Here is a 25,141-nt window from a genome sequence, read left to right on the forward strand (position 1 = left end):
CTTTGAACACTCCGCGCTCCTGAGAGTCTGTAATTACTGCCAGTTTTTGCCTAAAGATATGCTCAAAGGCCCCACCATCTTGGTTAGATTACTGATGTCAGCATCTTATACACAGGCAATTGCATTTGGGATTAACAAAGAAGACAGAGCAGTAAGGCAGCTCCTTGAGGGAGGCTCTGAGCAAGCCTAACGCAGACAGACCCCGCCACGGCCGTCACAAATCACGGCACACCAGCCATTTGCATCCACAGCAGAGCCAGATAAGGAATGCCTTTACATCCCAGCATCCTGCAGGAGAGTTTGCTTATCCAGGCTTCCAAATTGGTACCTCCACACGAGCAGATACCACTAATCAGATGACAGAGCCAGACAGGCTGGATGGACGCAAGCACACGTGGTGAGATGGAGGAAACGGATGGGGAATGGGGTCAAAATTTAATGGCAGTGGTGTGTGGGAGGAAGGCAGTGGGAACACCATTTGAAAAGTACTGGGAGGTTTCTAGAGTACAACAGGAAGACGGGTGAGAAGTGAATGAAGGCACACTGGATTCACAGGCTTACAAGCAACCAATATTCACTGCGATTACTGTGAGTGCCTGAGCAAGTCATTGCTAATGGTACTCACAGCCACTGCCACACCTGCTGACTGTATCCAGACATGATACATTTGGACAGACCAAACCTAGTGATTACAGCACTCAGCAGAAACTACACTGATTGTACTTCCTCCTCAGCCTGAGGGAATGCAAACTCACAGCTTTTGGCACCAAGGTGACACATGTGGCTACATCCTAATGACACTGTGCTGCCATGCAAAAAAGATGGCTAGACGATGGGGCTGGGAGCAGAGCTGTTCCTGGTGAGGATACCTAGAAGCCTGGAGTCCTGGCCTAGATCCTCACTCCGAGCAGTGAGTGGGCCTATGAACTTCACAGATGCCAAATGTGTAAACACCACGAGGGGCTGGAAACAGAACCAGGAACCTCCCCACCTCGGGGAGCTCCCTTCTCTCTCACTCACAGACACAACCTTGCATCTCCTTTCTCCACCATGTCTCAGCTCCAAGAGGAGCATCACACAGCCTCTCCTAGTGCAGACAGATCACTTCAGAAATTGAAAAAATATGAGCTTTACCTTGCCCACAGTGAGAAATTAGAGCTATTCACTGGACTGCAATAAGGAACTCTTTTTCAGCTATATATATTACAGGAGGGATTCTTGATTCCACAGTAATCCCAGGAGAAAAATTAACTAGATGAGCACAAAATCACACTAGTTCTACTCTGCCCTCATGATAACTGTTTTTCAATTCAATAAATTAAGTGAAAGGTAAGCATTTGCTTCACAGGCAAGACCATCATTCCCGCTTCATTTGTAATATATGGAGAGGGATTAGCCACATCAAGTATATGCTTTCATACTGTGGTGTAAAGAACACACATGAGAAAAACCACGTTTAGCTCCAATGCACTGAGAAAACTGTTTACAGACAACACATTCAAGAGCTGAAGAAAAATCTTTTTGATGATAATTCTTCATCAGATGCACCGAGCAGACACGTGTGCACTGAAGAGCCTACACTGAGTCTCACTTGTGCTAACACTGAGCATTACTGGGAGAGCTGTGCTTAAATAAAAGGCCTGTTTCTATAATCCCCATCACAGATAGCTGTGCCCATACCCTAACTCTCACTTCTTATTTGTTCCATTCACTAGTTTACAACCTGAAAGACATGCACATTTATTTCTCCTCAAAGCGCATTTATTTGCCCTACAAATGGACCAAAACCATGTAAAGACTACTTTGATTTTTATTATCTCACCTATATAAACATATTGATTTCCTTAACCCTACCCAGGAGAAAATAATATTTTCTTTTTATTGCATTCCCGAGGAAGTCGTGCCTTAACTTGTATCTTATTTATCTGCTATTTATCCACATATTTTGCTTTAAACCCTTTGCCAGAAACCAAGCTTCCACCTCTGTTTCTTTAGCCCCCTTAATACTCAGTCTGCCAAGTCGAGTTCCACTGACTCACAGATCAAGTGTCATTGCAGATGAGAAAAAAGCTTCCATATATTAAAAATAAGGTTGCTTTGTAGACATATCTTTTTGAAGAAAGAATATATACAAATCAAAAAAGAGATGTCAAGCATCATTCCTTATTCAAAAAAGTACAATCTTAATGTTTATTTTAAATCTCTTGTTAGAAAGGAAAGCATTAATATGAAATGCTTCAAACAGCCTTTGACAGAAAACTCTTAAAATTGCAGTGAGTCAAAGATCAACAGGCCTTTAAGAATTAAAACAACTGGAAATGCTTTAGAAGTGGAGCCATCCAAGTTTTTTCATTGATTAAAGGCCCACTGGTATTACACACGTATTGAACACCAACACATATAGTTTCACATTTCCTGATCTGGTAATTTCATGGCTTAAAATTGTAAATTGTATTATAGAAATTTACTGCCACTCAGTCAATTAAAATTTTACCATCAAATGAATGTAGGTGTTTGTTTTAAATACAGACACGTAAATGAGAAAAAAAATAATAAAAGGTTGATTTAACAAAAAAATTAAATCTGTCACTTAAACCTCAGCAATTCATCCTTATTTCAGCTTTTGTACCCTTTTAATCTTTTATGTTTCTATTGCTAAACTGAAATAGAAATGCCTTAAAGGAGATAAGTGAACAGAAATGGAATAATTCCAAGTCAGGTTTCAAAATTAATATTTTTTCCCCCCATCTGCCCTTTAGCAAGTCATCCATTCCAGCTCCCAATCTCCTGTACCCTCCCAGTCACTAGCAAGATAATACAGAAGGTTACTGCAAAGCTGTAAAGAGGTACATCTGAATGTATATTTATCCACTTGGCAAGATCCTGCTCCAGCTGTAAGAGGATGCAAATCTGCATTACAATGTAGCTTCAGTCTCTCACCTGTGTGAGAAAGCACCCGTGATATTAATAGTGCTGCTTAAGACAATGCCAGGCAAATATGAAATAAATGGATGCAGTTGAGCTGAGCTATGGCAGCACTGTTAATTTACACCTCTGAAAACATTTGGGTACATGAAACAAGTGTATATCTACACCTGCATCAAAACTCTTTTCATTTCTTTTTCTTATAGGAGGAGAAACTAGTAACACAGCATAACTCTACCAGATGTCAGGGTAAAAGAATATTATGTAGGTGAGTATGTGATACAATCATCAGAAAAGAAAACCAAACTGAGGGGCTTTATTTCATCCTAAGAACAGTTTTAAGAGTACAGGTGGCACTGCCAGTCAGTGATAACTACTTTTGTTGTGGTTATGTCTTTGTTCCAGCAGCTGGAAGAGCAGTTTTCATGTATAACAAAAGAAATGTACTTAATAGGAAACACCTGAAAATCCTTCAAGAGAATAAATGATAGCAATAGAAAATGCAACTTTAGAAAGCACTTCCTGGGGGAAAAAAAAAAGAAGAAGGTAGTACTGGAATCTTCTCTTTATCTCAGGTCAATTGACTTGTCACGGTGGGAAGGAGATTTGAAAAGGAAATTGCGAGTTCTTAGCAAGTATGATTGGAAGAATTGAGTTAATAGCCAGCAATCAGTATAGGTTTGGTAGGGTACTTAAAAATTTAAATGTATGCATATGCCACAACTGCAGAACGCCTGAGCTTTGTCTTGTTTGCAAAAAACAAATGGAATATCAGGAAATATAAATCTCAAAAAAAAATGGTAATTTTTTACTCAGGTTGCTGGGGTTTAAGTGTACTTCCATTATACATTTCCCTCCTTTCAGTACATAATTGAGATATATAAATGGTATATGCCTCTGATCTTGTTTTACACTTGTAAACCTTCCAGTACCAACAGGATCCTACATGTGTGTGCTTTCAGAGGATACAGTTTCTCACCATATGGGAAGATGTTTTGTATCACCACGTTGGCAGCATACAAATGGTTTTTGAACCCCATTTTTTGCTGCCATTTCTGCAAGACATTTAGGTTCATTAGCTTATTGTTTCACATGTCAAACACTAAAAAATGGATAGTTTCCTGATTTGAGATGCTGCTTTATCTTGAATAATCATGCACTGCATTCAGTAAGTACAGATACAAATGAGTGTGACAACAGCACTAATTGGAAAACAGCTTAATTGGAGATGGCAGGATAAGCCATCATCTCTCTAAAGAAATGTGTCTATATCCTCAACCCCTTTTCAGCCTTTCTCATACAACACCCAACTTTTCTGCATGTATTATTTTCAAAGGAATTGCAAAAGAAGGTCTCACTGAGACTACTACTTGTTTCTCTTTCCAAGTGAAGATGGCAGATATTATAGGTTGCAGAAACTTGTAGGTGGATAAAAGGTAAGAAAATTATAGGACAGTGACGAACATAATGAATTTCATTTCCACAAGCTTCTAATTCCTCTGAGGAAGAGAAGAACATAGGTTTTGCATGGGCCTCTTTAACAAACGAATGCATACCCTGCAATGAAGTAGTATGAGATGAGAGGATACATTCCAAGCTAAATGCAAACTAGCCCTTGCCTGTGAGGCACGGAAAGAACACATCCTCTAAAGTACAGCACAGCGGGATGCCCACATGCTCAAGAGCCCAATAATTTTAAATCAGTTGATTTTTGTGTTGTTTGCAGAACTTTTTATACTTACTGTAATTCTCTCATCTTTGTCATCTAGAGGGGTCCCATCTTTCTTCCACGATATAGTCGGTTCTGGGTGACCTCTTGGGGGCTGACACTCCATCACTGCAGGTTCACCCACAGCTACCATTACATCCGATGGATTTTGTCTGAAGTCATCCCGTAGAACTGAAAGAATAAAGAAAACGAAGCAAAAAATTACCCAACAATATACCAACAGTACAGAAAAGTGTTTTGTTTTGGCCTTTAATGCTGCCTGCTGTCAGTGCACTTTATATGAACGAACGCATCAGTTAAGGAACATCATTTGGCACCTATAGATGGTCTCTGGTACTTCCACACAGTAACACAGAAAACCCATATGCAACTCTTATTTAACTTCCAACATACAAACCAAGGAACAAGAAAGCTAGAGAGGGACTTTTTACAAGAGCATGTAGTGATAGAAAAAGGGGCAATAGCTTTGAACTGAAAGAGCGCAGGTTCGGATTCAGTACTGGGAAGAAATTCATTACTGGGAAGGTGGTGAGGTGCTGGAACAAGTTGCCCAGAGAGGCTGTGGATGCCCCATCTGTGGCAGTGTTCAGAGCCAGGTTGGATGGGGCTCTGAACAACCTGGACTAGTGGAAGATGTCCCTGCCCATGGTAGGGGAGTTGGAACTAGATGATCTTTAAGGTCCCTTTGAACCCAAACCATTCTATGAGTCCTCTCAGAGTTAAGATGGCACAATTTCTTCTGCTCAGGTGACCTGGGGATAAGCATTGCAGAGATTGCTTTGTGTCCCTTTTTTTTCCTGAGATACAAGGTCAGCCTGCCAATAACTCAAAGGTTTGTGGTTAAAGAGTGGCCGCTGGCCTTATGAATTGCACCCATCCCTGAATTTTTGGCAAAAATTAATACATTCACCAAAACTCCCAGTTCTCTGATGACACTACAAGACACTAAACATTTGTCCAGCCTTAGGAAAACTCATATTTGCAATTTGGCTTGTGTCTTTTTCAAGGAGAAATATTAACAATCTTTACTGATCTCTGGGAGCCATCACTTAGCCTAAGCCAGGACCACATCCTTTAATTGGAAGAAGTCAAGTTTGCTACCTTTACATAGGTTTTTATTTTTGCTACATTACTAGAATTTGTTCTTTCTCATCATTTCGCCAAGCCCAGGCCTAGGAAACTCTAGTTTCCTCCAATCATTCACTATGAATTTTATCAATAGCTGTGTGGTTACTTTTCTTTTTGGGAGAGGAGACATCGTACTGTGCTCAGCAGACCACTACACAGGGACACAGTTTAACAGAATAATGGCATTCCTAAGTCTTGCCAAGTAAGTGGCATTAGGTTTAATATAAAAATAACTCAGATGATAACAAATCTAACATCCTAGTTCTCTCCGCTGCTGTTACTCCATACACGCTGAAAAAGGATAACTTAATGGGAAAGCACATTACAACCAAAGGACTCTTAGGATTTTTAGAAAGCTGTTTGTCATTCTTGCTACCTGCAATGGTCTTGTGTCAACAGCAAGTAGTGCCAAGAATCTGCAGCAAAAAAATACATCCCTCAAGCCATGGATCACAGACATATGGACATTCACCACTGAATAGAGGTTTGGTTGTTAATGCTGCTTCAAAGTGAGGTGTGATTTACTGTCAGCTGTTAAGGAATGTGGTCGTGCTTAGGGATTGGCAGGTACAGCACTACCACCAAAATATTTCCTCTCTGTAAGGTCTTTCATGCTGTTAAGACCTTTGAAAATGGTCAGAAGGCAAATGGGACATCTACTTTGGGCCAAAGGTACGCATTTTCCTCACACCTGATTTCTGCAATGTTATCCCATCCAAAACGAAGGAGGAGAGAAAAAAATTATTTGTAGTTATTTGTTTTGGAGGATTACTGGCAAATAGCCATGTCAATAATCAGTAGGACTGTCTTTGATTTTTTCTTCTCAAGTACACATTCTTTACATTCTATCCTCTACCATTTAGTAGCTACAGTCATGGGCCTGTGTCTCCAGCTTGGTTCACTGGAATGTAATACACAACAGGGAAAGTTCCACGTTGATATAGAAGTGTAGACAGGAATCAAAAGCAATAAATAAAAAATATCTTGCCACCATTATAGGAAAAAGATACAATTTCTGGAAGTAATGAAGAACATCTCTGTACCAACCAAATATAGTAGAGATCTCACCAGCCATCATCAGAATTTACTAATCCCTTTCCATACTAAAGCACTGACATTTAAAGTATTTCAGTTCAATGACTGAAATTTCTGGATGCCCTGGAATCAGGAGATATTAATGCACTAAAAAAGGATAATCAAGGGTGAAACGTCTGTATCACTTTAATAATACAAACTAATAAAACAATGATAGGACTTAGTGAAGAAATAATAGGATATTTTCAGTGGAAAGGGACTTCTGGAAGTCATCTAGTCTACAATGAGATGCTATTGGATGAACATGTTCTCTTGGACAGACAAGGTCTCCTAAACAGATTTAGGGTACACGGTTCATTAAAAACAAAACCAACCCAAGAAACAACACAACAAATAAAACATGCACCTACTGCTTCCCATACGAAAGCCTCAGAAAGCATGCTCCATCTAAGGACAAAGAATTTGTCTCTCTTAAAAGCAAAACTCAAGGATATTTTCCTAATATGAACTTGGGGAAAACTCAAAATATTTTCAGCTATAACATCAATTTATGTTACATCTAGAGGAAAGAATACGTTTTCAAAGAGGAGAATGATGTCACTTTTTGTTATTCAGAAAGGTAAGCCAAAAGACCAGTCCTTTAGCTCCCCTTCTGCTTTCAAGAAGACTTTATTAACCCACATTCTCTTACAGCTTCCTTACTATACTCCCCTATATACTGATGCATCAAAATTGGATGCTTCAAGTTATTTTCAGTTATGGAAGCATTAAAATACTACTCACATACACTGAAAACTTTATATATCCTTCTTCCATTTATACTGAATATGGCATTAATAACCAGATGTAATTTCTGGTGTTCCCAAGCAACCCTCAAGCCACCCAGGCACAGTAAATCACCCAGTATAAGTGGCTAAGTTGACACTGCTTCTACTGAAGTAAAAGATTTTTTTCTATTTTCTTTAATACTTTAGAGACTTGATCTGGCTTCGAACCACTGGTCATAATATTACTACTTTTTTTTTTTCTTCCACTTCTCCAAACTAAAGAATATTAAAGAAGGAGGAACAGAAGTTGCCCTAAGTTATGAAAAAAAAGCCCATATATCCAGTTTCCTTTGCCAACAGCACATGAAAGTGCAGAAGAGTTTATTTGCTACGCCACAGTTCTATTGCAACACAATAAAAGGGGTGTTTTGACCATGAGTAAGAAGCCTCTTATTACTGCTGAAGTTTGTATCACTTGGATAAATCTAAGAGACATACAAAAAAAGCACCCTTAAGTTTTAAAAAAATGAAATCAAGTGATCTTAATAAACCATAATGCTTTTCAAGTCTGAGAGACACCATAAATCTAAGAGGAAAGTACCTCAGATGACTTTAGCACCTCTGAAGTAACAAAGTCCAGTGCTTGCATAATAAAAACAAATTACTTCTGTAATTTCTTCACTCCTTAGTCTTATAATAGCTTTACAAGCACCGTACCTTGTCTGCAAACCAAGATCTTTCACAAATTAACCAGTTCTTAATAGAATGCCTTAGGAGGACATCAAAGGTCCAGACCACAGATACATCAAAACAAGGGTTTTTTTTCCTCATTTACTATGAATTATTTTGGCTCTAACATTATATAATGAAATGGTAACAAAATGTAATCCATTAGAGATTACTCCACAGATAGTCATCATGTAATTATTTTTGCAGCTGTAAAGTAGATACATGCTCTGGTTTTTTTTTTTGTTTTTTTTTTTTTTTTTTGCCTCAGGCCCTGGCAATCTTGCATGAAGTTATAAATCTACAATTTTCATCCCTTACTGAAAAAAAACTTATTTTTTCCTTTCTGTCCTTCATAGTCAAGGCTCACTGTAAATTGAGAATGCATTTCCTTTTGAAGATATATTGGAAGTATACTTTGCAATCCAGTACATCAAATGCTTTCTGTCACCAAACGGTCAAATTTCACCACAGGCACCTCTTTCTACACATGTGCAGCAGGAATGAAAACAGATACATTAAGAGGCTGTTTGCTTTTTTCTTTTTTAATAGAATTTCTGTGTAGAATCTTCATAGATATACCATCCCTCCTCTGCCCACCCCACCCTCCTTATTTCTGACAGACCGTGGTTAAAGGTTGACATTTCACCTCATATTTTCTAAAATACAATGAATAATGGTTGTTATCATTGTCATTGCACAGCTAGGACAACTCTATGATCTTGCTGTGTGAACATGCTGAACTAATCAGATTCAACAGCAACTTTTGTAACTCCACTTAAAAGCCAACTGCTCACACAACTACTTCATATCGTGTACTATTCAATCACCTAAACAGTTTTACTTTCCCTGGAGAACCTTTCTCAGAGAAGAAGGGAACTGGCAATCACTTGAGGATAAATTTTTATTGACAAGCCATGTAAGTAGAGACAGCACTTTTCTTTTGTGTAAACCCTAAGCAAGGCTTTGCCAAGCGCAGCACCCACTGGTTTTTTTCCTTAAGTTCTTTGTTGGCTACTATAAAAAAAGAGTATGAAGTCATTACTGGGTGAAATAGGAGGAAGGTAGGCAGGAGTTTTTTGCCTATATACAGCATAGATAATTAAGAAAGATTATTGTTCCAGTTTATCTTTAAAAAACTGTGATTAAAAGAGGTAAAGAAAACACGAGGAAAAATAAACCAACCAGAAAGTTCTAGTCAATACCTGAAAAGAATGAATATTTAAGGAACACACCATTTACCATCACACATTTTGGATATCATGCCTTAACAGGTGGTATCATGCAAGATCTGGAAACAAGAAAATCTCCTGAAAATTTTGATTACAGGTCTATTCTAGTACAGATGGCTCATGCTAGATCAGTTCAAAGCAGTGCACCAGAATACATCTGAGATCCCAAATGAGCCAAGATCTTACAGCCATGGTCACCCAGTGAACAGAGGGAAATGAAGGTGTTTGGGGCACAGTTTCTTAGTCAGACCAAGGTAACCTTAATACATTTCAAATCTTATAAAAGACATCACTCAGACTTGCTTCCCACTGATCTCCTGCACCCTCCCACACTATTTTGCAAGTCTACTTGCTAGAGAGTGGCAAGACAAAGTATCTCACAACTGGGTAACAGGAGAGATCCCAACAATTTCCACTCTTTCATCATGAAGATCATTGGAATCTTTCTTTGAATAGCAGCACGTGCCTCAAAAATGGGGGAAAAAGGGAAAAAAGTGAAATAAATTCCTCACATTCCTTTAGAAAACAACCAGACCTCAGCTAATGAGCAAAGTTTCCACCAGCAAACAAAACTATCCTAACATCAAACGAGCTAAAGCTGAGTAATGCAGCCTTAATGGCCCACTGTCCTGTCTTTTGGCTAATTTTGTTAAAACTCCTAAGTAACAGATCTTAGATTTTTTTAATACCCACCAATTCTATTGTTTTAATTCCCGCAAATATATAAAAAGTATTTCCATGCTCCCCTTTTCCTCCCCAACAAAACAGCAGTATTTACACAGTTTCCACCTAATACTTAATCCAACTAATAAAATATGACGAACGAACAACAAAAATGAGAACTTGCTTTAAAATGCTGTAAGATTAGAAAAACAGAAATAGGATTCAGGTGGTTATATAAATCCTCTAATCCCATGAAGCTGTAATCAAAGAGAAACTAATTATTTCTTAGTCAGGACTGAGCTGTTATTCAAAAGCAGAACTGCTCCTGAAATTAAGGACCAGCAATGATCCCACTACCCACTGAACTTGTATTTCAAATTTAGTGAGACACACCAGACATTTCTGGCATTCAAATATATTATAAGATGGTTGTCAGTTGGAAAACGGCTTCAGACCAGGTGCTTAATTTTAATTACAACTAACTTAAGCATCAGCCAGAATTATGGTACCTTGTTTAAAGACTTTCCTGGCATGAAATTTATACAGATGTCAGGATATAGTTTTTAATACATTCATGCCACTAACAGGAAAGTGTTGGAGCACCTAATTAAGTTAAAAAGAAACAAAAAAAATTGCATGCATTATCAGATTTAAGTCAACATATGTGTTAGCATGGTACAGTTTACACCTTATTAAGCTGTTAACTGGTTTGACCAAAAAACTTGATCATTTACAAATGAGAAATATTCTTTTCAGAAGAAACCTCCCTAAAAGTCTCCATGTAGTCATATAAAGTTAAAGGAAAAACTTGTTCCCTGAAAAAAATCCTTTCCTTTCCTTTCTGAACGTGTTAAAATCAGGTTAACACCGGTGTTAACTACAATACATAGTCATTAAAATGGAACAGGAGGAGTAGGGCTATAAATAGTCAGAAGTTACATTTAACAAGATCACTCATGTAATACAGGCAATAATTTTATGCAGTGACTGGGTCCAGCAACTGGACTGCAATTGTATTGAATGTTTCAAAGATGTCACACTTCTACAAGGCATCAAAGAGGCAGGAAGACACAGCCAGCATGCCCAGGGCTCCTCACTTCCATACTTTCCATTTCTCTTATGTTTCCTACCTTGGAGCACTTTGATCTCTTTCTACCCCTTCCTCAGCTGGACAAAAAGCCTTCTACAGGCAAGCAGATGCCAATCAGTTCACCATCTCCATCTCTAATACACTTCCAGCCTTCTCTGAGCTTCAATACTTTAGAACCACCAGAACATGACCAGCTCTCAAACAGCGCAGGACATCCCCGACTGCACAGTCTGAGAATTCACACTGAACAGGTTTCCAGACAGAAGAGACTACTCATTGTGAAGAGACTGATCATAAAGCAATGACCATGACCTGACATCATCACAGCAGAGATCAAGTTTGAATCTTCGGCTAATCATTTGTGACAACACATTCGATGTAATGTATTCACACAGTGCTGTCCTGCTCTGCTTCAAACTCTGCCCTTTAGCAAACCTTACTACCTCAAAGCCTGAAGAAACAAAAGTACTTTAAAGTCTAATGTTATTTTTTTGCTTAGTATTCATATGCATTAGCGTGAATTAGTTCAGTACCTGACTTGATTCTATGTAACTGAGCTCACAGCATCATACATATACTTCTATTTAAGATCTCCTTTAGTAAAAGGAAACAACCATCAAAAACCCGCAAAAAAACAACTGCATTTTTTGTACTCTACTACCACTGAGACCAATTAATTTAGTTTAAACAGGTGGTTCATAAACACTTCCTCTATGATGAAGGGTTAATGAATGCAAGAAAACACTTCAAAAATTTAAGATCTGCCTTTTATTATTATGCTCTTTCTTGTGCTGATATGTCATATGGTCAAAAATTTATTTTTAAGCACTTTTAAGATTTTGGTAGACATTGCAAGAGACATACAGAAATTTTAACAGTAATTTAAATTTGGAAGTAATTTAAATAAAGAGCGCTAAAGAATAGCATTATTTAACTTGAATGAATAAAAAAAAGAATTAATGAGATAATTAGAGACTGAATTGTATACATAGTATACTTTAAACAATTTTGGGAAGAGTTGGTCAGAAAACCTGTATTGCTACTACCCACCACAGTAATGCAGAATTTCCAGCAGTGGGAAATTGCCTATTTCTCATCAAACATGCAGATCTAATAAAGATTTTACTGAATCTCACACCATATTCTGCTATAAGAATGCTAACAGATTGAAAGTGTCAGGAAGCAGTATTAAGTTCATTTAGATACCTATGTAATTTAGTATTGACATTATTAGTACAGCCTCGCTGATGACACCAGTAAAGAGCACTGATAGTCAAAGCAACAAAGAAACATAGCTTTGTTTTAACGTTGATAAACAGAGCCAAGACACAATCCAAAACTAGCTGAAATAGAGTTAAATACAGGTAATACAAACAGCAGCAGTGAAATTAGATCACACTTCTAAAGCATTAACAAAATGTAGTGTCTCCATTATTGTATCCTTTAAGTTGTTTGAAAACGGATGCTCTCCAAAGAATTACGTTTCTCATTGATTGCTTTTCCTCTGCCTGGCAGAAAAGAACCTCAGGGTGCTGGTTGACAGCAGCTGAACATGAGCCATTCAGTGTGCCCAGGTGGCCAAGAAGGCCAATGGTATCCTGGCCTGTACCAGCAATAGTGTGGCCAGCAGGACCAGGGCAGTGACTGTACTGGGCACTGGTGAGGCCACACCTCGAATCCTGTGTCCAGTTTTGGGCCCCTCACTACAAGAAAGACAGTGAGGTGCTGGAGCATGTCCAGAGAAGGGCAACAGAGCTGGCAAAAGGTCTGGAGCACAAGTCCTGTGAGGAGAGGCTGAGGGAGCTGGGGGTGCTTACCCTGGAGAAAAGAAGGCTCAGGGGGGACCTTATCACTCCCTACAACTACACTGAAAGGAGGTTGTAGCCAGGTAAGGGTTGGTCTCTTCTCCCAGGTAACAAGTGACAAGGACAAGAGGAAACGGCCTCAAGTTGCATCAGGGAAAGTTTAGATTGGATATTAGGAAAAAAATTCTTCGCTGAAAGGATGATCAGGCATTGGAACAGGCTGCCCAAGGAAGTGGTAAAGTCACCATCCCTGGAGATATTTAGAAGGCATGCACATGTGGCCCTTGGGGACATGGTTTAGTGGTGGGCTTGGCAGTGCTCGGTTAATGGTTGGATTTGGTGATCTTAAAGGTCTTTTTCAACCTAAACCATTCCATGATTCCATACAGTATGATCAAATTAGGGGATCTTCATATCTACTAAGGTCAGTAGTTACCACCTCTGGAAAGTGTCATTCCCTAATACATTCAGCTAAACATGTTAGCAAACAGAAGAGCAGCACACTTCTAATCCATTAACGTAGAAGGAAATCAAAGAGTGCTGCACCTACTACATTACATCTTTTAAAAGGTGCTGATGACAAATACAAGTCATATGCTTGAATCAAGCAATATACTACACTGAAAAAGCAGTTAAGTATTTAGGCATTTGGCAATAAACATATGACTGCACATAAAGACTCTAAAATAAACATATTTATTGTCATTTGTTATTGTCATTAAGAAACTTACAATTGTCAATAGAAAGAAATTCATGTTTAAGGAGCAGGTTGCAAGAAAAAAAGACTTCCAAGTAAAAACCATTGGCTGCAAGTTACTGATGATCATCATAAAAATTTATGGAAACCACTCACAATGTCGATTTTATTTCACTAGTTTAAGATTTGGGCTTTAAGTATTGCCAGGAATCTTACTGGGCGACACAGTTGTCAACCCACAACAATATTTCCATGTGTGGGAAGGAAATTGTAAATGGATTAGATGATGAATTGGGAATCAATTAAATGACCAAATCTGATAAGTCATATAAAGAGTAATTTTAACTCCTGTGAGAAGGGTAACTGACAGGCCTAAGAGAGCATGCTGCAGCACTGGGAAACCTAATTAAACCCTGAAGGATCTGTGATGCCTCAGGCACGCAGCTCTGAGAGTATCCCTTAGGTTGATTGAAAATTGAAAACAGATAAGGAGAAGAGACCTAATTATTAATTTGACTGACTGTGTAGAAAATGCGATCCCTCTCAACGCCTTCCACGTATTACAGTCTAGGACAAGGAATTTACTATCTGTAAATAAGAATTTATCTCCTGGAAGGATAGAGTCCATGGTACAGATTGCAATTTCCCTTCACTTACCCTAAATATTTACCGGCATTTGCTTTGGTTTTTTTTCATCATCATCATTAATATTAGTAGTAATAGTAATAGTAGTAATAGTAGTAGTATTCATTTCATTTAGTTTTGGGGTTATTCGAATCATGCTGGATTACAGACAATATTTTCAGCATGACTAACACAGTGTATTTCTAAATTTATGGACACAAACCAAGGGGTTTTAGACACAACACAGCTCACCCAAGAACTATGTCTTTCAGACATCATACATTAATTTTTCCTTAGGCAAAGAAGGGTTTGTGTCTTTAAATCCAAGGATTTGGCTGCAGTCTGTAACTAAAGATTTTTCTTTGTACACTTTGAATCAAGGCTCTGGTGTTCAGTTTGCAATGAACTGTTGGCTGCAATGGCCTTCCTAGAAAGCAGATTATAATGGAGAAAAAGAAGCAGATTAAGAGGCTGCAGCGAGATCTTGTCTTGGCCCTCCAAATTAAAGCATAAAGAGATAACTGAAATGAAAGAAGAGACAGATGGACCAAAAAAAGAAAGAAAAAACGTGAAAAGACACTTCACCAAAACTCCAGTGCTTTCCTTAACTACTGACCAAACCTTATCTCATGAGCAGAATTGGGTTCCCTTTTACAAAAGAAGACAAGAACCAACCCACAAATGCCACTGTCCTGTAACTCAGGATTCCAGGGGAAAAAAATAAAGGAAGAAATACAGGTAGCAAGGACACAAAGCAAACATTTAGCCAATTTTCAACTAGAGGTTAAAGCTAGGATATTATGGCACTGGCAAATGGAGCCAGATTGCAACTGATTTAAAAGGTGTTGCTCTTAAATAGCAAGCTCTGCTGGCGTGAGTTGCGTAAAACTGGCTCTCTTCCTCTAGTTTTTAAGCAAAAAATCCCTCAGTAGGTCAGATCTAAAGAAACCTCATTTATCTTTACCTGTATTGTTAAAAGAAGTGACTACTCCAGAGACTTGTCAACGAAATTGTGGCAGAACTGTTCCTGTAGTGCAGGAAAGACTTAAATGGCTGATGCCTGTACATTTGCTAATAATCCTTTCACTCTCAAGAAAAAAGCTTTTCAGAGACGTTTTCAAAGAAATAGATTCATGATAAGGTTTCTGCAGTGTGCAGAGCCCTAAATCTGCATAGGCACGATGTTAGTGTTTCGCTCAAGGTCCTGTCTCAACGCAGCAATTTTATCCATGTCCTTCTGCTTAGCATTCAAATCCTAGGGTGTTATAACTGCACTGCTACCATCAACGCTTTTTGAAAGGACTCTATTTCCATGAAAAAATCACCATTATGCTGTTGAAGTGGTTGAAAAATATGACATTTTAATATCAGAGAATATACAGTATCATTATCACACTTGAAGAGCTAAGTTGCTTCTTTAATATTCTGGAAAATTGTATTCCCCCATTACACGTGAGGTCAAGCCTGAACCATCAGTCAGAAGGGGCAAGATGCAGAAACTTTATATGGCTGGGTGGCTAATTCTAAATAACAGCAGAGCTAACAACAGAATTTGTTGGCACCACACACTACAGCAAGGCCACCCTGCTCAAAAACGTTGCTGAACTATTGCATAAATTTTTATTGTGTTCTGTTGTTCTCTCATTGTACACAATTTTATTCTCTTGACAGGATCTGCAGACTACAGAGTTCCACTCTCTTTTTTCCTCTCTCCAGACTGCTATACAGCAGGACATACCTGAGTTAGATAGTAGATGTTTTGTTAATTATACTCTGCATGTCCAAATACATGAATATATAATCCTTAGAATAATGTTATATTGGTTTTTCCCTCCTAAAAGACTTAAGATGTAAATTGATAAGAGATTGCCATTGTAGACATGGATAAACCTTTTCAAAATTACATTTATACCAAATATCATATACTTTCCAAATTACTTCTGCCACTTTTGGAAAACAATGCAAGAAATCTCCTCAGGGGAAAACGGTAGACAGACTTACACAGAGGTCATACAGAAATACAGTCTTCATCTAATTCAATTAACTGCTTTCAGTTAGATCCCAAATGGCACAAGGCAAACCTTTGTTCTATTTCAGGCATATTCTAAGAAATGAGTCATTCTGCTTTCTCACTATAAAGAAGCATGGCAAAATACCATACACTCAATTTTTTTACTGTTCAGAATTTGAGAAATCTCAAGACAGACATCTTCATGATTTACAACGATAGTTCATCATTGAGAAAACATCTGAAGGCTTCAAATACTGTAAAATTCCACAAAGAGCATTAAAAAAAGTAGCAAAGTTAAAAGCTACAACAATGAAAAATGGTTTTGTAAGCAAAGGGACACACCGAGTTCACCAAGCTGGAACTGCGAATTGCAGCTCTTGGAGATTTATATGTTACTGTAAATGGCAAGACAGTAAAATCATACAGAAAAGTACTTCTGCATTTGGACTCTTATTCTGGCTTCAATCCCAATGAGATAGTCAAAGGCAACATGCCAACTGATCGGTATGCTAGTATTTAATGTGTAATAAGTGCTACTGAGTAAAAATCAGAGAAACATTGCCTGTTAGCAGAGTCTGCTGTACTGCTGGCAGGAAGGAGTGCATGAAGTTCTGGATCACCCCATGTGGTAAGACAGCAGCCAGAAGTCTGATTCAGAATTAACAAAAGGAAACAGAGGGCGATGCTCAGCATGAACACAAATGCACATAAAGCCAGGCAGATTTCATTACTGGAGATTTTAATTTTGATTAAACGCTTCCTTTTATATCGGGTCGCATTCATTGTTTTCTACCCTGTGTTTTCATTAATGCTTTAATACACACAGAACATTAAGCTGCATAACTTCAGTCTTGCAGCTAAAGATAGCATCTTTAATAACAGCTACAGAAGAGGTGCTGGCATCCATCGCTGCCCAACTCAGCAAAGCTCTGAGGCACCCTGGGCTGGCGGGGGCTTTGTGGCACACGAGGCAACGCATCTGCACTCCCCACCAAAGGAAAAGGAAAGTGGGTGACTGTAGTGTTAACTTGGACTGCTTGGAATAGGAACTTTTAAATGCACCTGGGACAAAACAAGCCAACGTAACAGAAGTGGCTGTGAAGGTCAAAATGGATCGAGGCAGTGAGTGCATTTTGGGGAAATGCTGGTTTTGCCTTTGTTTTAAAGCCTGTGAGGCCACAGTACAGTGTAACAACTTCATAACTCCCCAGGAAATTACTGGGGTAAAGAAACTGTAACATGGTCTTTCAGCAATTTGACTGTTGTCATTTTTCGCCCCTCCTTTTTGGTACTTCTACTTACTAATGACGAAAGTTTGGACAAAATTCAACAGACCAAGCTTTTTTTTTTAATTCCATACGAGCTGGCATAGCATTAGGAGAAATACCTATGCTTGATGTCCCTTGCCCTTACAAACCTCAGCTGTGGAGTGCCATGAGACACTCTACAAAGACCTACCAATTGTGTTAATTCCATTCCTACCCATCCTGAGCAGCCCACAGAGGTTAATGTCCTGGTAAACAACAAGACTCTTTAGATTTCCATTTAGAATTGTTACAGAGAGAAAAAGCAAAGGTGGTATTGAGACCAATATTCTATTTCTTCACAAACTCTGAATAAATTTTCAAGTTGGTTCAGTGGTCTCATTCTTTTCTGTATGTTTAAGCACAAAAAGTAAGCTTGAAAACATTATAAGACTTGATCAAGACTATCAGTAGATGCAGAAAAAATATATTTTCAGGACAATTTAAAAAAGTGAATACATTGCTATTAATTTTGCCAAACAGGGTACTTAGAAGCCACTGAACTTGTACGATAAAAGCTACCGGTATCTTCTAATAATTCATTCAGAAACAATTGAGTTAAGGGGGAAAAAACCAATCTCAAAACAGTAGCTGGATTGCCAAAATTCTTACACTTGTTTTTCTAATATACTGTGACGATATGTTTTTGGTGTTACAGGACTTTCCAGTGGGATGCTGATTACTTTCATTGTTAGACACTTTAAAACTTACTGGTGAAGGTCACTGCTGGGATTATTTACTGCAACTCATTATTCTTGGTGTCTTTAGTGCAAAAGAACATAGGCTTCAGCAGTCTACTTCTGGTTTCCCACCCTAGCTAGTTAGTTAGCATAGGAAGCTGTACCAGGCACATTATATTTTCAATTAATTTGTTAGGTTTCTGGTATACCTGCCCTAAAATGGGAACCCTTTAGAGTATGACTAACCAGTGAAAATAAAGAAAGTGCTTTTACCAGTTATCAGAAGTAAGAAATGCCACTAGCATTTATTCCCATTATGGTGTCAAACTTCTGTTATCACTGTAAATCTCTATACATGGCCTTTGCTATTCTAACATGTAAAACTGTATGACAGACAAAACTATCTAATCTCTCAGAGGAAAAATTTTTAAAGAGGGAAGGGGTAACTCTATATGTATTCAACTAAAAAAAGCACCAGTAACAAATACCTCACTAAACCCTGCCAAGTTCATGCAGACACCTGGGATTTGTATATACATCATCTGGATATAGCCCATTATCAAACTATCTAGAGAGTTAATCAACAGAGGACACTCTCAGCAAAACAAGACCGATGCTACATAATCAGAAACACCACAGCTGTAAACAATGAGAATGCACATTATTCCCAAACAGTATAAATAATTTAAGACTTCCAGAACTGAAATTAATCTACATACCATTTGAAGCACACAGAACCACCAATTCAGACAGAATAATGAAAGGTAAGGGAAAAACAGATGGATAATTAAAAAGATACTTTTCAAGTGGGAATACACTTAGCTTAGCCCTGCTGGTAACGAGTAAAAAAATAAATATCTATTACATGCATATCTATTTAATATGATTTCTTTTTTGCCAGACAGGATTGGGTTTTTTTTCCTAAAGTCTTATTGGACACTGACCCTGCTATATCCATCAACATCTATCTGATTAACTCTTCAGCTCTTTGAAGAATCAGTGTTTTATAGGGCACTATTTGCAGAGAATAGAAACAATCTCATTTGCCCATATTTGAGATGGGCATTCTTCTTTTAGCCCCCACTGCCCTATAAGTCAGCACCCTTTCATCCCCAGATGAAATCTCAACAGCATACTTCAAAGGAAAAAGATACTCATGGTGTCTTAACCTTTCCTTTGAAACTAAATCTGTAGATCCAATATCATCTAGCAAGGCTAATTGCATAGTATGCAAGGGAATTACTATTATTTCAATATAACCCACCACAGAGAAATGATGAAAGCTGAGGCACTGTTGTAACAAGCTTTACATAAAGAAAGCTCCGCAAACGCACTATCAAAGGCAAATATCTTACCCAGGTAAAACAAGAAAATTTCACAAATTATCTGTATAACCTGAACAATTAACATTCAAATATCAGCCAGCTTACCCTGCAAAGAAAACCTCGGGAGGGGACAAGAAATAGGGGCAAAAAAAAAAAAAAGAAAAGGAGATAGAGAGAAGGTATGTGATTGCATGGTTAGATGTTACCATACATCTTTCATCTCATTAACTCCCTGTGCTCTATATTTTACATTCTAATCGACTTACCCTCTGCAACTTTTACATTTTCCTATAACACACATCCAAATTACTCTAAAAGCTGATTTAAGATCAAGTAGAAGAATATGGAAATGCAACAGATAAACTAGTATCAAAATTTCATCATCAAAAAACATTTCTTTCTCATGCAGGAAGCAACGGTGCTAAAAAAAAAGACTGGCATCTACACAAGTAGAAGTATGACCTCAACAGCAATTTGGAAAACCTCTTACTGCATTAAACAGCTTCTACTGTAAGAACGTAAAGAAAAGGTAACTAATTTGGAGAAGACTCTAAGCTTTAAATTAAAAAAGAGGAATCTCCTACTCCTCACCATGAAAATTCACGCCGTCCATGAGTTACATTAATGAAAAAATAAAAGAGAAATATTGAAACACAAGTTAGAAAAGTGCTTAAGCGTGTCCCAGTGTTTCTGGAGCAACAATAAATCTAAGGTATGCCTAAAAGTTTTCTTTGATCAGGGAGAGATCTGTCACTTCTCCCTCTAAATGCCAAAAGCAGGGGAAAAGGTCTTCAACCTGTTAAAGTGCAAGTACAGTGTTCAGGTAAAACCAAAACAAAACCCATCAAAAAATATTTTTTTGCTGTGTTTACCATATGGGGTTGGAAATTAGTACATGAACACTTTTGTACGTATATATATGCATATATATATTATCATACTGTCCGTGTAATCCAAATCCCTTTTGTTTGTCATGTTCCCAAATAACTGTAATGTACTAACATGTGCATGTATTGTTCATCATAAAATAAAATGTATCTGGAATTTATACCTGCTTACTTTAGGCAACATGATAGATCAATAACAATCATGTTTTATGGGAAGCCAAATTCTTTAGAAATGGGTTGGATATTATTTACTAACTTCAATTATTTTTCCACGTGAATCAATAGTAGTTGCACCTACATTCAGCAAACATGGAAACAATCATCCAGTATTTTTAAAGACATTTTTACAGAGGAAACAGCTATGAAAAAGAGCAGAGAAAATAAGGTTACTTTTAATTAAACACAGAAATTAATATCTAGCACAGAATAACACATTATTGATGCGGTAATTAACATATTGTATTCTGAAAGATAAATATATTAGCAAGCCAGAAGGGCCTGGCCTTATTTTATTATACTTTAATAGAGAGGAAACAGAGTTAAACAGATGGCACTCAGTATTTCTCAATGAATTCAGCATCTGTGAGTACACGTTGCATAAATGCCAATTAAAATGTGTCCGAGTAAATTTAAATCCCTTGCTGATAGAATGTAATCCAACCTAGCTGGCTTAAGATCAAGGTTAACCTTAATCATCTGCTCAACTTGTAGCAAGTTGCTCTCAAATTGTACAGAAATTCCCAGTGAAATAATAAAACAGTGTTCCTATTGATTTGTATTTATTTACATTCATAATTCTCTTCTCAAGTGTAGGGCCAAAGCACAAAGGGGAAAAAAAACCAGTAACTATGTGAATCGTTTGACAAGTCCAAACTGAAGAAATACTTCTTTGATTTTAAAAGCTTCTGCAGAAACGTTTTGCAGAACTTTCCCTTTGGGTACTTTTATGAAGTAATTATTTTAGAAGCGTCTTGATAATTTTTATTAACCACACAAACCACTTTTTTAATTTCCTCTACTCTGTTACTGATAAATTACCAATATTTTACACTAGGTTGTCACCTAAATTTTTCATACAGTGCAAAGTGAATTTTGAATATTATGAATATTCAATGAAATAGATACAGAAAAGACTACATTGAAAAGTTAAAGCAGTATTGTTATATAATCCTTTAGCTGTTGTAATTTAATTTGGCATTTTACCATCCTGTACTAAGGCAGAGAGGAACAGAAAAAATAACTTTAGTATTAAAAAAAAAACCACCAAGAACCATCCAAAGTCAAAAACTTTGAAAACTTTGAGATTTTGCCATGTATTTCAAGAATTACAAAGTGCAGTCCAGTAGCTCTGTACTCAGGATAGCTGAGCATCCACCCTCATGAGAAAAGAGAAGGCATTTTTGTGACGTGCTGAGCCACCCATAGAAATTTGGTATCATTGACTGAACTGGGGCAAATGTACACCAGGCAAAGATTGGATCTTTTGCAAAGCTAATCAATTAAGTCCCTTTATACATAATCCATGTGTGCAGCCTTTTCCCATACCAATTATTTCATGCTGACAACGTTTTGTTGAGGGAAAAGCCAGTCAGAAACTATAAAACATACAACCCAACAGCAAATGAAATTAAATGCCAGAAGTGCAAATTACTATCTAGGAAGTGAAATCTGAACTATTCATGCATGTATACATACTAGCAATAAATTAAATTATGGCAGTCAGGGAAAAGATCTTAATGTCATCAGAAAGAGTGCAATGGAAACACTGGTGCCACACTCAGAAACTATAAAATGAAAGCTTTCTTTGAAAGAGGGAAAACAAAAGGTTTACCACTGTTATCTACAACAGCAAGAATAAAGTGACCCCACAAGACACATGTGCATTTTTAGATTATTAGAAATTTTGAACAGTTCACTAAGTTAGCAAAATCCTTTTTGGGGGCAGTTCTGCAAGACTGGCTGGGGAAGACATCATTATGTCTTTTATGGAAGGTCAATGCTCAACAGAATGCACACAAGGAGACTGATTTTCAGACCTATTAATCAGTGAACTATTGAAGATCTGGCTGAGGAGCATCTTGGAAAATCAGGTCCCTAAGCATTTCAATAACCCTACACAATGGTACTGGAGAAGAATGGAATTAAAAAAAATAAATTTCAAAAGCCAGAGTCCACAACAGACATGCTCCCTAGATCAGATTATGAATTGGGTAATGTCAGCAGAATTTTCAGATACAAATTTAACTAAGCACGGTGCACTCTCTTGATTGACTTGTCACTTGTAGTTTTTTTATTGCAATAGAGAGACCACAGAAGAAACAGTAAAATACTAAAATGCTGAGGTAGTCAAAGGTTCTACAGTACAACATGACTATATAATGCACTGGGGAAAGATTTGCATGGTCCAAGAAAGCTCGTAATTCAAAACACAACTACCCGGAAAGATAAATTCTGAGCACAGGCAGGATTCAGCACAGAGGGAGACTGGTGGAAAGACAGATGGACGGAGTAAGTTGAGGATGAGCAAAGAACCTCCAAGCCCTTTCTGGTCTCCACCTTCTGGCAGAAGCAGTTTTGCTTGACTTATCTGAAAAGAGGAGTTGTTGGGGAGAAAAATTCCAATGGGCAAATGGAACAGACTTCAAAAGTCAGATTTTCCTTAGTCCCCCGCAGGAGAGCATCAGCAAAGAGGAAGAAGAGGTCTGTATGTTGTCTCTTCTAATTTCACTCTCCAGTTATTATTCCTGATTGCACCTATTCCTGATTTCTGCACCTGGCTAAGTTTCCAACCCTCTTCAGAGGCTTTATATCCTTGCACTTGAAAGTTTCACCAAAGGCAGGACAGGTCCATTCCCCCAATCAGTTGATAACAGCTGAATGTCACACACATCACAGCAAACTACAAAATTTTTGAGAGCGGATTCAGCGCTTTTGATGGCAGAAGCATCTCCAGCTTCACAAACAAGCTTTGCTACTGATGATTCAGATTTATTTGTCTCAAAGGTCCTGGAAAACAAAAGGCAGAGCACCTAAAAGGATGGATCAGGCCCTACCAAGCACTAAATCTCACAATGGTTGCAACAATATTTGGATTAGACTCTTTAGCTTGAAATGCGCAAAATAATAGAATTCAACAATTGCTGTAATTCTTTGCAGTTGCACAAAGAATAAGCACTTAAGGATTCAATTGAGCAGCTTTCATTGTTTTCTACTGTAACTACTGCTCTATTTATTCAGAAGAGGTGACCTTCTAGTAACCTTGTACTGTGGCTATGAATGAATGGAAATTTGACCTCACTTTACGACCTCTATGAAAAGAATTATACTATAATGATTTTTGCATCTTTATGTCAGCATGCCAGATAAATATTTCATTCAGTTGCTAACTGGATAATGCATTTTAAAAACAACTCACAATGCTGAATGCATTTTTAAAATATATTGCTAAATGAAGCAAAAATTCAACTATTTTTTTAATATTTAAATATATTTGACATTTAAGAAATATTAGACATATTTTCCTTAGTGTAAATGCATTATGCATTTAAAAAGTTTTAACTTGCATTAGGAAGCAGTAGCTACGAATAATACATCTTTTTCTAATGTCTTTTTAGGTACACAAAAACATCAATTTGTAACTAGCTTAAAAGAAATCAAAATTACAGGTAAGCCATCTAATGTGTCCCTTACTACCTTTTGGCAAGATTAGTCTAATCAGAGTTTTTCCACTGAATTACCCATATCAACAGAAACCCTGCACAATCATATCCTGCTCTCTGAAACAGCACATGATCTTTGCTCATGTGGGTAATTGCCAGGGTTGAAAATTGCAGTGAGGATGATGGTACAGATGTTCTTTTTCAGTTGACCAAACAAAATGAAAGAAAACAAAGAATTACCGTTTCATAATGAATCCTATTTAAGATGCACTGGTTTATACACAGTCACGCACACGTAAACAAACGTAACAGGAATTTTCAACAGATTTCTCTAACGGAAGATTACATTCTTCTGTTGACAGCACAGGAAAAGATTAGGTTTTAAGGAAGGGAAAGTCTTAAGAAAGCATCAACATGTGAAAAACAAATGTTCCACGTTTGCAAACTATAAGAACGCACACTAGGATACTTATTAAGTTAAAAGTTCTTGAAGAGGTTTTCAAAGCAGGATAGATCACTGGAGACAATCTTTTTTCACTTGTATGCAAGGACAAAAGACAAGCAATCTCACCACTGACAGGGTAAAAAGAGATTTGCCTGCAACCATTATTACTGCTGCATTTACTGATCCTCATCACTGAAACCAGAAATTGCACTTTAAGGTGATGAAGGCAGGTCACTGTGAGTGTATTCACCAGGGACCGCTGCAGAAACATTCCCACAGAAGGGACAATTCATGAAATCTGTTTTCCAGATCTCACAACCCTTTGCCGCCCTCCTGTCTTGTTCTTCTCGCCCCACAGGTACTCCTTGCTCTGTATACCTCTGGGACTTGTTCTCCACTGTGTGTTTGT

General features: G+C 37.7%; 1 protein-coding gene across 6 annotated transcripts in view; it reads right to left on the reverse strand.

Annotated features, from left to right (window-relative positions):
- The window catches only part of ROBO1 (roundabout guidance receptor 1), a 710,380-nt gene that overhangs the window by 108,777 nt on the left and 576,462 nt on the right, over positions 1-25,141 (reverse strand). For all 6 annotated transcript variants that reach the window (XM_017829046.1, XM_017829047.1, XM_017829048.1 and 3 more), the window contains one exon: positions 4,668-4,825. In XM_017829046.1, coding sequence (XP_017684535.1) covers positions 4,668-4,825 — 158 coding nt within the window. The remainder of the gene's footprint in view (positions 1-4,667; positions 4,826-25,141) is intronic.

This window comes from Lepidothrix coronata, unplaced genomic scaffold, assembly GCF_001604755.1.
Source record: "Lepidothrix coronata isolate B3197 unplaced genomic scaffold, Lepidothrix_coronata-1.0 Scaffold157, whole genome shotgun sequence".
Classification (NCBI taxonomy): Eukaryota; Metazoa; Chordata; class Aves; order Passeriformes; family Pipridae; genus Lepidothrix; species Lepidothrix coronata.